This window comes from Pongo pygmaeus, chromosome 9 (assembly GCF_028885625.2).
Source record: "Pongo pygmaeus isolate AG05252 chromosome 9, NHGRI_mPonPyg2-v2.0_pri, whole genome shotgun sequence".
In the NCBI taxonomy this organism is placed as follows: Eukaryota; Metazoa; Chordata; class Mammalia; order Primates; family Hominidae; genus Pongo; species Pongo pygmaeus.
This window is the reverse complement of record NC_072382.2, coordinates 13,809,102-13,823,577: the sequence shown is the minus strand read 5'-3', so window position 1 is coordinate 13,823,577 and position 14,476 is coordinate 13,809,102. Positions and strand designations below refer to the sequence as shown.

At 50.5% G+C, this 14,476-nt stretch overlaps 2 protein-coding genes across 16 annotated transcripts in view; both read right to left on the bottom strand.

The window, feature by feature from the left end:
* The window catches only part of VWCE (von Willebrand factor C and EGF domains), a 36,890-nt gene extending 35,699 nt beyond the window's left edge, over positions 1–1,191 (bottom strand). For 4 of the 15 annotated variants that reach the window (XM_054440301.2, XM_063670875.1, XM_063670874.1 and 1 more), the window contains exon 1: positions 790–1,177. In XM_054440301.2, the coding sequence (XP_054296276.2) occupies positions 790–899 (110 nt within the window). In that variant the 5' untranslated portion in view covers positions 900–1,177. Of the gene's footprint in view, positions 1–789 lie in introns of all 15 variants that reach the window. The other 11 variants (XM_063670872.1, XM_063670876.1, XM_063670878.1 and 8 more) reach the window with 4 other exon arrangements.
* Positions 1,192–5,358: 4,167 nt separating this feature from the next.
* The window catches only part of DDB1 (damage specific DNA binding protein 1), a 33,625-nt gene continuing 24,507 nt past the window's right edge, over positions 5,359–14,476 (bottom strand). The window contains exons 22-27 of the mRNA XM_054441420.2: positions 9,825–9,995; positions 8,979–9,088; positions 8,515–8,684; positions 8,190–8,292; positions 6,725–6,848; positions 5,359–6,133 (exon numbers count right to left, since the gene is read on the bottom strand). Of these exons, the coding sequence (XP_054297395.1) occupies positions 6,050–6,133; positions 6,725–6,848; positions 8,190–8,292; positions 8,515–8,684; positions 8,979–9,088; positions 9,825–9,995 (762 nt within the window). The 3' untranslated portion in view covers positions 5,359–6,049. The remainder of the gene's footprint in view (positions 6,134–6,724; positions 6,849–8,189; positions 8,293–8,514; positions 8,685–8,978; positions 9,089–9,824; positions 9,996–14,476) is intronic.

Genomic DNA, 14,476 nt, shown 5'->3' with positions numbered 1-14,476 from the left:
TGACAGAGGGACAGGTGGTGGGAGCCTGTGGAACGCCGGGGAGTCGGGGCCGGATCTGAGCAGGAACTGGCGGTGGCTGTGGAACACACGTGTGAGCTACAAGCCTGGCCGGGCCGCCCCCGCTGCGCGCCCCCCGGAGGACGTGGCCGCGGGCCAGGCCGCCCGCTGACACCGTGTTCCCTAGCTCTGAGCATCACGCACACACGCGAACGGCCCCACAGCGGCCCGGGGGAAAGCACGTGCGGAGGGCGGCATCCATCGCGAAAGACAGCGGAGGGGCATGCACCCCACCCCCACCCGCGCACATGCACGGACAGAAAACGAAAAGAGACCCAGAGACCCCGGCTGTTCCAAGGTCCACGAAGTTCGTAGGGCCAAGACCCAGGGAAAGCCCCGCGCGGCAGGGGAGGCCAGGCGCTGCCCAGGCAGAGCCACGGGCACGCTGGGGGGTGAGCCAGCCAGTCCGGAGACCAGATGGCACATCCTGGACTCCCCTCTCCAGAGGTCCGCGCTCCAGGGCACATTAAGAGTCACCCAACGCCTGGACCTCGGATCTCCCAGGTCCCAGTCTGGACAGCCCCAGCCAGGGGCGCACGATGAGCACCCGCCCAGAGGCACAAGTTGCTGACTCTTTGTCCCGTCCCCGAGCTGTGCCCGCGCTGATAGCACCCCAGAGGAAGCCCCGACACGCGGCTGCCTGCGGCTCCTGAGCGCCCCTCAGCGCCTCTCGACTGCACGCCGGTAGCGCTCTCCCGGGCAGGGGAGCCTGGAGGAGCTCGGGACGCTTACCTCTCGGCCGCGAAGTGCCCGGGCGGCTTCCTCCCGGTGTAGCCTCGGGCTGGGGCCCCCGGCAGCAGGAGCGCGACACAGGCGGCCCGAAGGATCAGTCCGGCCCACATGACCGGCGGCGGCGGGTCCCCTGGGCTGGGCTCGGCTCCTGCGCCGCGCGCGGGGGAGGGGGCTGCCGGCCCTCGCCCCTCCTCCTGGCGCCGTGGGGAGCGAACCAGCGATCCCCGAAATGGCACGCGGAGCTGAACAGGGGGGCTGGGGACGCCGAGAGGAGGGGCCGAGGGCCGCTAGGGGACGCGGCGGACGATTGTGGGGAGGGTCTCTGGCACCTCGAAGCGAAACACACAAAGGCAACGCCGCCCGCCTGCTGATGCCTCTCCGACAGGCGCGGAGCCCGGGGCGGGGGCAAAGATCAGGGACCCCTGGGGGCGGGGTTTCGCTCTCGGCCCACACCCCTTGCCCGGGTTTGGGAGTCAGCTTCCTGCGAAGCGCTGACTGAGGGCGTCAGACCGAGGCCCCGGGAGGAAACAGACTTCGGGAACAAGGCTAGCACCGGAGGCTGCGCGCCCCGGGCATGGCCCCTGTCGGTGGGACCCGAGACGCCTTGTTGTCACGAGGTGGGAACCGTGGAAATTCGAACCCACGACGCCAGGTCGCTGCGCCGCTGGGCAGTTCTAGGCCTGCCCCCAGCCTGCCAGAAGGTCTGCACCCTAACGCCGGAGTGCGTTGATCTGTGGGTCCAACCGCTCCCTGGCCGGGGGCCCTAGCCACTTTTGAAGCCCCGGGCTCCTCTGGGCACCCAGGGGGCAGATGGCCGGCCTCCCGACTGCTGGTGGCAAGGCGAGGAAGCAGCTGGCGCCATTGGCAGTGTAGAGGCAGAAGCAGATCTGGAAGGCTCCTCTTTGCCCCTTCTGCAGCTGCCCCAGGCCGTGGTCAGAGACTGGGGGGCTGCCTAGGGATTTAGGCAAGGAAGGGGTGCAGAAATCAAAATCATCCCGCTGGGAGAAAGCTGAAAGGATAACTGATTTTACCTTCTGCTCCATGCAGTAATCCTTCCCTTAGCCACCCACAATTAGTCAAGATTTTGCTTAAATACTTCCAGGGGTAAGAAACTCACTACCTGTTAAGAAGCGGCCCAATCCAGTTTTGAACCACATTTGTTTTAAAGTGTCTTCACTTCCCAGCTGAACAATCCCAGTTCCTTTGGCCTTCCTGCTACCTCTGCCTTTACTGAGGTGCTTCACATTGGTGGCCACAAATGGACATGGCGTAACAGCGGTGGCCTGGACTCGTGCCTCCTTCCTGCAGACACCATACTTTTACTAAATGCACCCTAATATTATTTTTTTTGGCAACCCCATGATGTTAATTATGACACACTGTGTTTGCAGTAAAGAAAAACCACAGGTGGCTGGGCGCGGTGGCTCACACCTGTAATCCCAGCACTTTGGGAGGCTGCGCAGGGCATATCACCTGAGGTCAGGAGTTCCAGACCAGCCTAGCCAATATGGTGACACCCCATCTCTACTAAAAATACAAAAATTAGCTGGGCGTGGTGGCGGGTGCCTGTAATCCCAGCTACTCAGGTTGGGGCAGGAGAATCACTTGAACCCAGGAGGCGGAGGTTGCAGTGAGCCAAGATTGCACCATTGCACTCCAGCCTGGGCGACAGAGCAAGACTCCGTCTCAAAAAAAAAAAAAAAAAAGAAAAAAAGCAGGCATTTTTTGTTGTGCTTTTATGTTATTTAAACACAAGCTGCCAAGTAGTCTCCCTACCTGAAGATGTGTGGCTACATTTTTTTTTTTTTTTTTTTTTTTGAGACGGAGTCTTGCTTTGTCGCCCAGGCTGGAATGCAGTGGCACAATTTCGGCTCACTGCAACCTCCACCTCCTGGGTTCAAGCAATTCTCCTTCCTCCGCCTCCCGAGTAGCTGGGACTACAGGCGCACACCACCACACCCGGGTAATTTTTGTATTTTTAGTAGGGACGGGGTTTCACCATGTTGACCAGGCTGGTCTTGAACTCCTGACCTCAAATGATCCACCCACCTCAGCCTCCCAAAGTGCTGGGATTACAGGCGTGAGCCACCACACCCGGCTTGTGGCTACATTTTTGCAGACATTCACCTTGAGGCCATATCTCACCTTGTTTGTTTTGGCCCATTTTCTTGTCAACATATTCTCAACAAGTAGGAGCCAAAGTATTCTGTAACATAAGATGAATGCAACTTCCGTCATATCCATTCTGAGTCCCAAGGACCCTCGGAATCCTAAGGCATCTTTCTCTCTTGCCCCAAACATCTGAAGGTTACACTTTCCCCCTCCACTGCCCCTAAACCACCAATGTCAAATAGGTGCCCTTTTTTCCTGGCCCTAGGGGAGCTACCCAAATTTTCAACAGGCATACACAGAACAAGTGTCCACATGGCTTCCATATTTCATGCCATCTTCTTTCTCACACTCCAGCACACCTCAGCTACCTCTGTTCTCAGCTACATTATGGAGCCCCACCCGCTCCACCTCACCCTGTAAAACTCACTCTCTGGCAGAGTTTGCTCCATATTGGCCAACGAGCAGCTGGAATAGCTGAGATGCAACTTTGTGCCTGAAGAAAACCCACATCTACCTTAAGGAATTTAGGATACTTAGTACATAGTAAATTCCTGTTAGTGAATCTCCAAACAATGCCCAAACTGCCCTTGGCATTTCTTTCATTTCCCCATAAAGTTTCTGTGACCTTATGGCATTCACCTTGCTCCTATCAACATTTGCCCCTTTAGTTTGGTTTTTGTTTTTCCTGTCTTTTTGTTGGACCCTGAGGTTTCTCAGTTTGGACACAGAGTCTCTAACTTACTATTGTTCAAGGCTAGTGCGGGCACATCCCTTGATTGCGGTTCCTGTGTTTCTTCCCACTTCTGTGGCTTGTGGTTTCTCAGTAACAAAAGGGACCTTCACCGAGGGTGCGGGATCCACCGAGGGTGGGGGATCCACCGAGGGTGGGGGATCCAAGTTGTTGTTGGCTGCAGAATGACAGCCTCTGGCTTGTGATCCCTCCAAATGGTCATGTGATGAGTCAGTGTTTCTATTATTCTCCCAAAGGTCCCTTCGTGCAGAGGCCTGGAGTGATGCTAGTTCATCAGCGCCTACATGGAATGGAGCTGTTCCAGCTGGCTACAGCCACGCTCCAACAACAACCTTTCACCCCTAGAGAGGTGATTAATGGTTTTTAAGAGGGGATGTGGGAGTATGGCAGCAGAACATCAGTTTCCAAAGTTGGAATTCAATCCCGAGTGAATATACCCAAGAGTGTATGATACAAAAAATCAGCAAAACATAGCAAGGACTCCACAAGCTTCCAAATTCAAGACAAGTCATTGACAACCTTCTTCTCAATAGCAGGTCTCAGCAGCTGCAGGTCAGACCACGCAAGTGCCCCAGAATGATCATCCCACCACATTCTGTCTTTCTGATTATGACACTTTATAGTCAGCGCTCCCATCTAGGATTAAATTTTTAAAATAATCACAATGTGGAGACTGTTGCTTGCCTGCCTCATTAAAGCTGGCCTCTGGCAGGGGGGCAGGCCCTTTCAAATTCAAACTATGACTTTTAGAATTCAAATCACAGTGTTGGGTTTCCAGCTCAAACTGTGGTTTTTGAGAGGCTGATTACTTTTGTTAAGACCCTTATCCCCCACCTCCAGAACTCTCAGAAGTATAAGGGGAAAAAAAGGTAATAAAACACAAGGAATTCCTTCAGGGAAGGAAACTTCCTCCAGAAGACCCTCAAACCAGGGATGCTTCTTTGCTCTTTTCCTTTTAAGCTAGAATCTCTCAAAACCACAATTTGAACTTGTAACCACAATTTTCCTGACACTGTATCAAAGGCTGGTCTTAAAGGAGCCACCAATATGCCTAGTATCAACCCTACTCCACCGTGGGGACAGAGCAGTCTTTCTTCCCACCGGATCACTGAGAGAAACGTGGGCCCAGACACTGGCCCACTGAGCTGAAAAGAAGACAGGCTTTGTTTGCCAGACAGAAGAGTGAATCCCATATGTGCCCTACTCCTGCTGTATTCTCAAACCAAAAGCACCAAAGGTTCACTTGATTAGATCAGAGAAAACAAAATGAGGGTCCAAAGGGCATGTGGCAACAAGCAGCTGGGAGGTACATGAGGAGCTACTAGGTGGCCTGGGGGCTAGATGACTGGACACTGCACACAGAGCTGGCTATAAAACCAGGAAAGGCAGTCCAGGCAACCCCCGGGCCCAGCAGGTTACCGGCAGAGGCAAGTAAGAATCAAATGGTGTCAAGGACAACCAAAAAGACCAATGAATTTCTAAACCCATCATCCTTGGGATCCCATCAAACAATCACGTGATGAAGAAGAGGTATAGATGTCTTCACTTTCACTACTTGAAAAGAGCTGTTCTAACAGCAAGGGCAAGTGAATGCAACAACTGCCATAAAGGGGAAGATACTGCCTAAGTTCGCAGTAAATTAGGAATAGTTAACCTGGGGTCCTGGATAGCTGGGCAGGGTGAATAAAAGCAAAAACAAATGTACCTTTCTTCTTATATTCTACTTTATTTGGTAAAACTCAGAAACTAACAATTCACATCCTCCCACCTTCTTCTTTCCGAAGAAGGCAGTTTGCAGAGACAAAAGGGCTGTGGCGTGGGGATCATCCACCATCTCCAGGTTTTACACGCAGGCTGCCCATGGCTTGGCAGTCAGGCCTCTAGGCCTGATGCTCTCAGAGGCAATAGAAGAAAAGTAAAAGGAAGGTCTCACTTCACAGACAATGAAACCCTCCTAACCCTCTTCCCCACTACCCACAACTCCCTACACTGCCAATCTAAATAAAAAGATAGAGGACAATGCATGAGTGTGAGATACACACACACACACACACATATACACACACACACACGCACAGCTTCCTTTCAGCCAAAGATCTGCAAAATCCCTCCCTGGAAGGAGGACAACTGGCACCACCAATCAAGGCTTGGTGGTCTAAGGTGATGGCTGGAATCATGTGAGACTGGTAAAAATCCAGGGAGAAAATGTTTCACCTTTAGCTCATTCCCAGGTCTCTATGAAGCCCGCCCCACTTCCACATAGGGCAACTGTGGCTCTGGGGGCAGCTGGCTTAGGGAAAGGCCTCCCATGGCCAAGAAGACGATGGTGGAGAGGAGGGGGAGGGCAGCAGGGCAAAGCCTTTGGGGAAGGTCAGAAAAGGGGCCCCCTGCCCTTGGCTAATGGATCCGAGTTAGCTCCTCCACAACCTTGATGAGGTCGTCTGCAGTGGCCTCTCGCTTCATACCGCTGCCATCGTCATACTGCAATGAGAAGATGGGCGGGGCTGTGAGGACCAAGAGGGTGCTCTCCCACAGTTGGGGAAGGGAATGCCCCCAGTGAAGGAGGCACAAGACTCCACCATTGTCATGGCAGAGGAAGGACTCAACAGAAACCCACGCCTCCCCCTGGGTGGCACAGGTCAGCAACGACACCACCAGGTCTATTTCTCCCTCTTCAAGATTCTCCCTCTTCTGCTATCCCTGAGAGACACCATCTCCAGTGAGCAGTATCCCAAACTCCAGAATTGTGGCCATTTCTCCTCCCTACGGGATCCTGACCCTGCCTCCCACCTTTGGGTCTTGCCAAAGATCCCAGATGTGTCTTCATTGCTCAAAGACGGGGTTAACATGGGTAGAGTTACTAGCACAGCATCTGGTACCTACTGGGTACCCACGAGCCACAACTACAAACATCTGTTTTCCCTCAGACTCCAGCTTCCATCTGGTAAGGATTACACAAAGGGCCCCTCGCACCTTGGAACTGAGGAGGAGAGGTGCCCAGAGACAGTCTCTTGGCATGCCCCAACCTGCAGCGGACTTGTCTGGCCCAGGGTTAAACACCACACAGCTCACCTGTAGGTTTGCCACCACCTCCTGCATCTTGGGGCGGCTAATATCCAGGAAACTCTCAATCAAGTCACCGTCGATGAAACCTGTGGCTGGTTCTGTCTTCCGCTCGGTGTGAAAGGATCTCCAGGTAGACGGGTGAGTTAAGGAACATGTGCTTATCAGGAAACACCCTCCTCCATCATCCCCACCTTTGAATAAGACCACAATCTAAAGCAATCATCAGGATTAGAAAGGAAATGACACTTCCTTTCGCCTTGCTTTTATTCGGACATTTTTGGAATTAAAAAAATGTAAAAAATATGACCTAATCTAATTGGTTCTCAATTGGGGTGATCTTCAAAATAGTTTTTAAAAGTACAGATCAGAGTCTATTAATGTGAAGCCCGTATGTGTATGGAAGTTCTTTAAAAGTGCTCTAGGCAAAGCTGATGCACAAGAACCACCTGTCTAAGTCTAGCCTCAAAGCTCCATAGAGAGGTCAGTGTGGTGGTGGCTCACGCCTGTGTACCCAACACTTTGGGAGGTTGAGGCAGGGGGATCGTTTGAGTCCAAAAGTTCAAGACCAAACCTGGGCAACATCATGAACTCCTGTCTCTACAAAAAACAAATTTTTTTTTTAATTAGCCAGGTGAGCTGGCATGTGCTTACAGTCCCACCTATTCGGGAGGCTGAGATGGGAGAATCACTTGAGCCCAGGATGTCAAGGCTGCAGTGAGCCATGATCATGTCACTGCACTCTAGCCTGGACAACAGAGCAAGAACCCACCTCCAATTAAAAAAAAAAAAAAAAAAAAAAGAACAAGAAGAAGAAAAGCGGCAGCTCCGTTGATGAGTAAACTGAGACTCAGTGAGACAGGGCTGCCAAAAGTCTTGTTAGCAAAAAACCAATAAATCAGCCCATCAGCCCTCCTTGGCTAGAGCAGGGCCAGAGTCACAGACAGGAACTCCTCCCACCTCCAGCGGGGGTGGGGAGGGCCCTTTATATCTCCTGTACTAAACAAACTTCCAATAGCACTTGGATTCTGGGGGTCCCAGGGTGGCAGATTCTTTCAGTGTTTTCCGCTTCTTCACTTTTCCCTTTCTTCTGGTAGTCTCTCTAGTCTCAGACACTGTTGCCCTCAACCAAATCCCTGAAGGGATGTGCTCCTGTGTTGTGATCTAAATTCACGTTTGGCCTGCTACACCGAGAGGGCCAGAGGTGGACACATTTCAGGAATATAAATGTACATTTCCAAGATGGACCAGCGGAAGCTAGGTGGTAAGTACTTTGGGAGTCAATATACTGTTCTCTCTATTGTGTATGTTTGAAATTTTCCACATGAAAAAGTCAAAAACAAAACAAAACAAAAAAACCTGTTCTGTACAGGAACCTAATCAAGACATGTAGTGGCTTCCGGGTAATGTGACTCCATGTGCCACATATGCTGGGACGTGCTTCCCAGCAAGGGGATGGCTCTGGGAAGGATATAAGGAGTGCTCGATCTTCCCCACACTTTTGATGACTTTATTGAGTCGATTCTGCATGTCCAGCAGGAGGTTGTACCAGCTCTCTGACAGTGAGGTCACCAGCCCTGAAGAAGTGAAGGAGGCAGTGAGCTGCAGAGAGCTCAACCCCAGATCATGTATCCTCTATGTAAAGGGCAGCCCAGGTGAGCAGCTCAGGGAGGGCTAATGTGCTGCAGCCTCCTCTAGTAAATGCCTAGGTCTTGTACAGTTGCTCTCCCCAGTCCCTCAGAATGCTGGTATCAGGAAAGAGGCCTGTGTGTGGGTGTGCCCCACAGGGGTGACCTTACCTATCATGCCGTTGACCGTGCCGAAGAGCACCGAGCCTTGTGTGGGGGTGGAAGTCTCACCCAGATTCTGCATTACCAGAGAGCCGTGGCAAAAGACATTGACAAATTCGCCCAGGTGGAAAAGACCAACCTCCTGGAGGTGCTGCCGCTCCTCGTCAGTGGTGGCAGCGCTGAAAGGTGGTGAGAAAGTCACTTTCTGAACCTCCTGTTTCCACCACAGGCCCTGAGACAGGACCACGTGCAGTGGTCACGGTGCTCAATTTCCCTGGGGAGCTGACATACTCCACAGTAGGGGAGCCAGTCTAAAGAGGTGGATTTCTGTCGCCTTTTATTCTCTCACGAGGAAAGTTCTATCTCTGTAAAGAGGAGCACCTGAACCTGACACAGAACCCAATGCTTGCATCCACCAGAGACTCAGGAACTCCCAGCCCTCCCCACCACTCCCAGAGCTGGCCACTACTCACCTATCCTTTTGACACACAAACAAGTTAAAGGCATTTTCAGCCCCCAGAAAATTGTCATCATCCAAGATTTCCACAGCACTCATCCAGTTGGGATTAAAGTCTCGAGCAATCTTAAAACAGACAAGGTGAAACAAGAAAGCATAATCAGCAGTTTGCACAGAATCCAGTTCTGGGGCTTGTCTTTCCTTTATTCAGGAGCAAGGCCCCACCCTGCAGAAGATATAGCACGGTGTTCAACAAGTGTCACTCTAGAGGGATTCTCCCCGACCTCTCTGCCAACGCAGCCCATTTGGTTGCCAACTGCCCAGAGATGGAGCCTAGTCAGAGTTCGAGTTGGGAGTCTCTAAAGATACTTAATCAGGGCTGGGCACAGTGGCTCATGCCTGTAATCCCAACACTTTGGGAGGCCGTGGCGGGCCGATTACGAGGTCAGGAGATCGAGACCATCCTGGCTAACAAGGTGAAACCCCGTCTCTACTAAATATACAAAAAATTAGCCAGGGGTGTTGGCAGGTGCCTGTAGTCCCAGCTACTCGTAGTCCCAGTTACTTGGGAGACTGAGGCAGGAGAATGGCGTGAACCTGGGAGGCAGAGCTTGCAGTAAGCAGAGATTGCACCACTGCACTCCAGCCTGGGCGACAGAGCCAGACTCCATCTCAAAAAAAAAAAAAAAAAAAAAAAACACAACAAAACAAAACAAAACAAACTTAATCAATGTAGAATGTCTGCTCCAGGGAAAACATTTCTGCCCCTAATACTGGGCTGGATTATCCTTCCCCACCAGAGACACTTGCAGGGGCCGTGGCTCAAGCAAGAAGTCTGCTCGCATCCCCCCACCAGCATCACCTCTTCAAAGTTTCCTTCCATGGGCTTGTAGGCGAGCAGCAGCACTGAGCGCATAAGGTCACCCACCAGGATGAAGTCGCCCTTGGTCTTCAGGTAGAGGGCCATGATGTTGTTGTAGTGGTTGCACTCAGTGCGCAGCTCCTTCTCTGTTGTCCACTCATAGAGCCGCACCTGGGAAGGGCATTGTCTCTCTCAGCCAAAGGGGCCAGAGCTCTCTCAGAACGACTCCCCCCCCAACTCTTCGACCCTCCATCTGCAGCACTACTTCTCAAAGTGCAATGTGGGACGGGAAACGGTTTTATGAGGCACTGGGGTGAACATTTATTATTTCACTATTATATATTTATGAAATATGAAAACACAATGAACATACCAAACCAGGAATACAAAACTTCCCAAGTTTTCCTTTACATAAAAAAATGAGTCCATGTAAAGGAAACAGTAATGTGGGTAACCGGGCTTGGTGGCGCACACCTGTAATCCCAGCTACTCAGGAGGTTGAGGCACAAGAATTGCATGAACCCAGGAGGCAGAGGTTGCAGTGAGCTGAGCTGAGATCATGCCACTGCATCCCAGCCTAGGCGACACAGCGAGACTCTGTCTCAAAAAAAGAAAGAAAGAAAGAAAAGTCCAACAGAAACATTGACAAATAACTAAAGGAACTTGAAGAACTTGATTCTACGGCCACCCTCTACCACCCTGCAAGAGGGAAAAAGAAACTGTGCGGCCAGGCGCGGTGGCTCACGCCTGTAATCCCAGCACTTTGGGAGGCCGAGATGGGCGGATCATGAGGTCAAGAGATTGAGACCATCCTGGCTAACATGGTGAAACCCCGTCTCTACTAAAAATACAAAAAAAAAATTAGCCGAGCATGGTGGCGGGCGCCTGTAGTCCCAGCTACTCGGGAGGCTGAGGCAGGAGAATGGTGCAAATCCGGGAGGCGGAGCTTGCAGTGAGCCGAGATGGGGCCACTGCACTCCAGCCTGGGGGACAGAGCGAGACTCCGCCTAAAAAAAAAAAAAAAAAAGAAACTGTGCTTTTTTCTGTCTCCACCGCAGTGCTTCTTCAATTACAACCACATCTCCAAAAGAATGAAGATGCTTTATCATCAGTAGACAAATGGAGAGATACTTGGCACGGCCCAGTGCTAAAGAAAACAGACTCAACCCATCTGAACTGACAAGCCTTTCCTGGCAGATCCTTCAGGATCCAGATAATCCCCATGGCCTCTGCACATCTAGAAACTCCTGAGCAGAACATATTAATCAAACCACAATTTCTCAAGATTTGTCCAAAGAACCCTAGCTACACAGGAATACATTCCAAGAATCATTTGTAATAATTACAATGGTTGGCGGGGCGCAGTGGCTCACACCTGTAATCCCAGCACTTTGGGAGGCCAAGGCAGCTGGATCACAAGGTCAGGAGATCAAGACCATCCTGGCCAACATGGTGAAACCCCATCTCTACTAAAAATACAAAAATCAGCTGGGCATTGTGACGCGTGCCTGTAATCCCAGCTACTCGGGAGGCTGAGGCAGGAGAATCGCTTGAACCAGGGAGTCGGAGGTTGCAGTGAGCCAAGACTGCGCCATTGTACTCCAGCCTGGCGACAGAGTGAGACTCCACCTCATAAATAAACACATACATAGATACTATGGTTACCACACCTCTATCACAGGGTAAAAGGTACCTCCAGAGTGCCCCATCTTCAGGTAAGCCCACCTTGCTGGGCTTCCACACCTCCAACAGAGAGAGTGAAGCGGGGGCCTCAGAGCTCCACATGTTCCTGCCAACACCTGCCACCACTCTCTCTCCACGCTCTCAACCTCCCCATCGCCTTGGAGAGAGTCAAGACCAAAGCCAGACACCACCAGAAGGCCAAGACTCCCATTCTCTTCCCAAAAGGCTGTAGACTTCCACTGTCCAATATGGTAGTCGCTAGCCACACATGGCTATGAAACACTTGAAATGTGCCTAGTCCATGTTGAGATGTGTTGTGACTGTAAAATACACACCAGATTTTGAATTATTAGTATGAAAAACTGTAAAATATCTTAATAAGCATTTTTATACTGATTACATGTGGAAATGCTAATATTTTAGATATTGAGTTAAATAAAATACCTTATTCATTTCACCTGCTTCTTTTTGCATTTGTTAATGTGGCTACTAGAAAATTCAGAATGACATACATCGCTCATGTAATATTTCTATTGGCCGGCAACAGAATAGATATGTCCTCACCTGACCTCAAATGCCACCCTCCACCCTCCTGATCCCTGTGCCCACTCAGTGCACCCTCTGGAACACAGTCATTAATCATGGACAGCCTCTTCTCTGGGCAAACCCTTCACTTCATTCTAACTGATATCCATGGCTCTTTCCTAAGGGCCTTGTGGCCCTCTTAACTTGTCTGTTTTCTCTTCCACTGTCCATCATAGCACTGGAACAGGAGGTAGCACAGTCTCCCATGCTCCTCGTCTGCTCTTTCAGACTTGTCACTCCCTCCCCTGAAATACCACAGTTTTAAGGCTCACACCACCAGACCACACAACCACCATCACCCACTAAAGCAGTCACCTGAATCCCCACCCCACCCATCACTCTCTCCCACACAACCTCCTATACGTCTTGATGACTATAATATTCACAGAGAAGGTCCTTCTAATACCCTCACCTCTTAGCTTTTCTGACCCCTTCTTTCCCACTTACTTTGTCCATTCTTATGACCACCTCTTAAAGCCTGGCATTACAAGTAACTGCACTCTTCCTGAATCTCGTGTCCACCACCATAATCACATAATAACTGTCTTGCAGACTCCAACGCCCTGACCCCTCTCCCCTTTCTCATGCTCACCTAACAAAACTCGACTTAGATTAAATTTTCATCTTCCACTACAGGTAAGGAAAACCAACCAACAGGATGACTGTTCTTTTAAATTCAAGACTACTAACTGAAAGGGGGTTCCTAAACCTCTCAGGAATCATGCATTTTCCTACTCCCCTCACTCTTCTGGTCCTAAAACAATGAATTCATCCCTTTTCCACTCTACTCAAATTGCCAATACCTCCTTCCCATCTTCTCTCTCAGCAGTTTCACAGAGAACAGAGACACAGCCAAAAGGGCATTTCCATGAACTTCCAAGTCTGTTCCCTTCTCTGTCACTGGGTTTGAGATCCCACCTCCTTTTGCCTGGCCAAGAACAACGGCTCTCTTTCTAACATCAGTCCCATCAGCATAGAAAACATGCAGCAGTGTTTCCCAGCTTGAAAAATTAAAAACAGAAAATTCTTATCCTGAAATTTCACTGTCCACATCACTCTCTCCTTTACTGCAAAACTCCTTGAGGGGTTTTCTGTACCAGCTTCCTTTCCTCCTACTCTCCATTGAGCCAACTGCAATCAGGTTTCTAGCCCCACCACTCAAACAAGAGCTCTAATCAAGTTTACCACTGACTTCCATGTTACTAATCTTTATGTTACCTGACCTGCCGGCAACACTTGCAGTTTACCAATTCCCTCCTGCTTCAAATACTTTTTCTCCATAGCTTCCAGAACACTATTCTCTCGGTTCTCCTCCTACTTCACAAGACACCCTTTGTTTGGCTGGATCTTCACCCCCATCTTTGAAATGCTGGACAGCTCCAGGGCTATCTTCAGATCCTGTCTCTATGGGTTCTCAGTAGATGGGTGGTCTTAGGTGATGTCATCCAGACTTTTAGCTTTAAGTGCCATGCTAGTATCTCCAGTGTACCTCTTCCCTGGATTCCATACCTCTCTCATTGTTACCTAGTGAACATCCCCACTTAGATAACCACTGAAACTGAGTATATCCAGAACCTCTGGTTTCCACTCCAAACCTGCTGCACTATCTTTCCCATCAGTAAATGGCAAAGTCAAAACCCCTGACCCTTTATTCCTCTGCCTCTCACATCTCATCTTCAATCTATCACCAAAGTCCTTCAATCCTGCCCTCATAATATAAGCAGAATATGACTACTCTTCTTCCTCTCCTCCATCACCACCTGGTCCCAGCAACCACCGACTGCATCCAGATTACTACAAGAGCCTCCCCTAACTGACCTCTTCTACCGCTGCTTCTACCCCTGCTCCCCTACAGCCTTTACAGAGAAGCAACATGATCTTTTAAAAATACAAGTTCAATCATGTTCAAACCCTTGCTCAAACCCTCCAGAGGTTGCCATCACACTCTCAATAAAACCCTGACATGGCCTACCAAGCACTGCACGTTCTGGCCCCTGGCTGTCCATTGGACTCATCTCTCACCAGACCATCAGCTCAGTCCCCGCAGACACCAGGCCCGCCCACTCTCACCTATGACCTACCACACCTTGCACTTGTCTTCCCCAAGCACAGGTAGGGTTCTTACCTCCCTTCATTTCGGAATCTGCTCAAATGCCACTGTGTATCCACGAGACCCTCCCGACCATGTGATACGAAACAGCAAACCCCACTTCCCACGTTCATCCCGGCATTCCTCCAGTCCTGCGCCCCTTTTACTTCTCAACATTTCACGTACTATGTACTTTATTTGCTCATAAACTCCAAAAGGACAGCTCATTGTCCATTTTGTTTGCTGCTATCTCCCTACTCCAAAACATCAAGTTGTCCATTTTCGATATACAAAA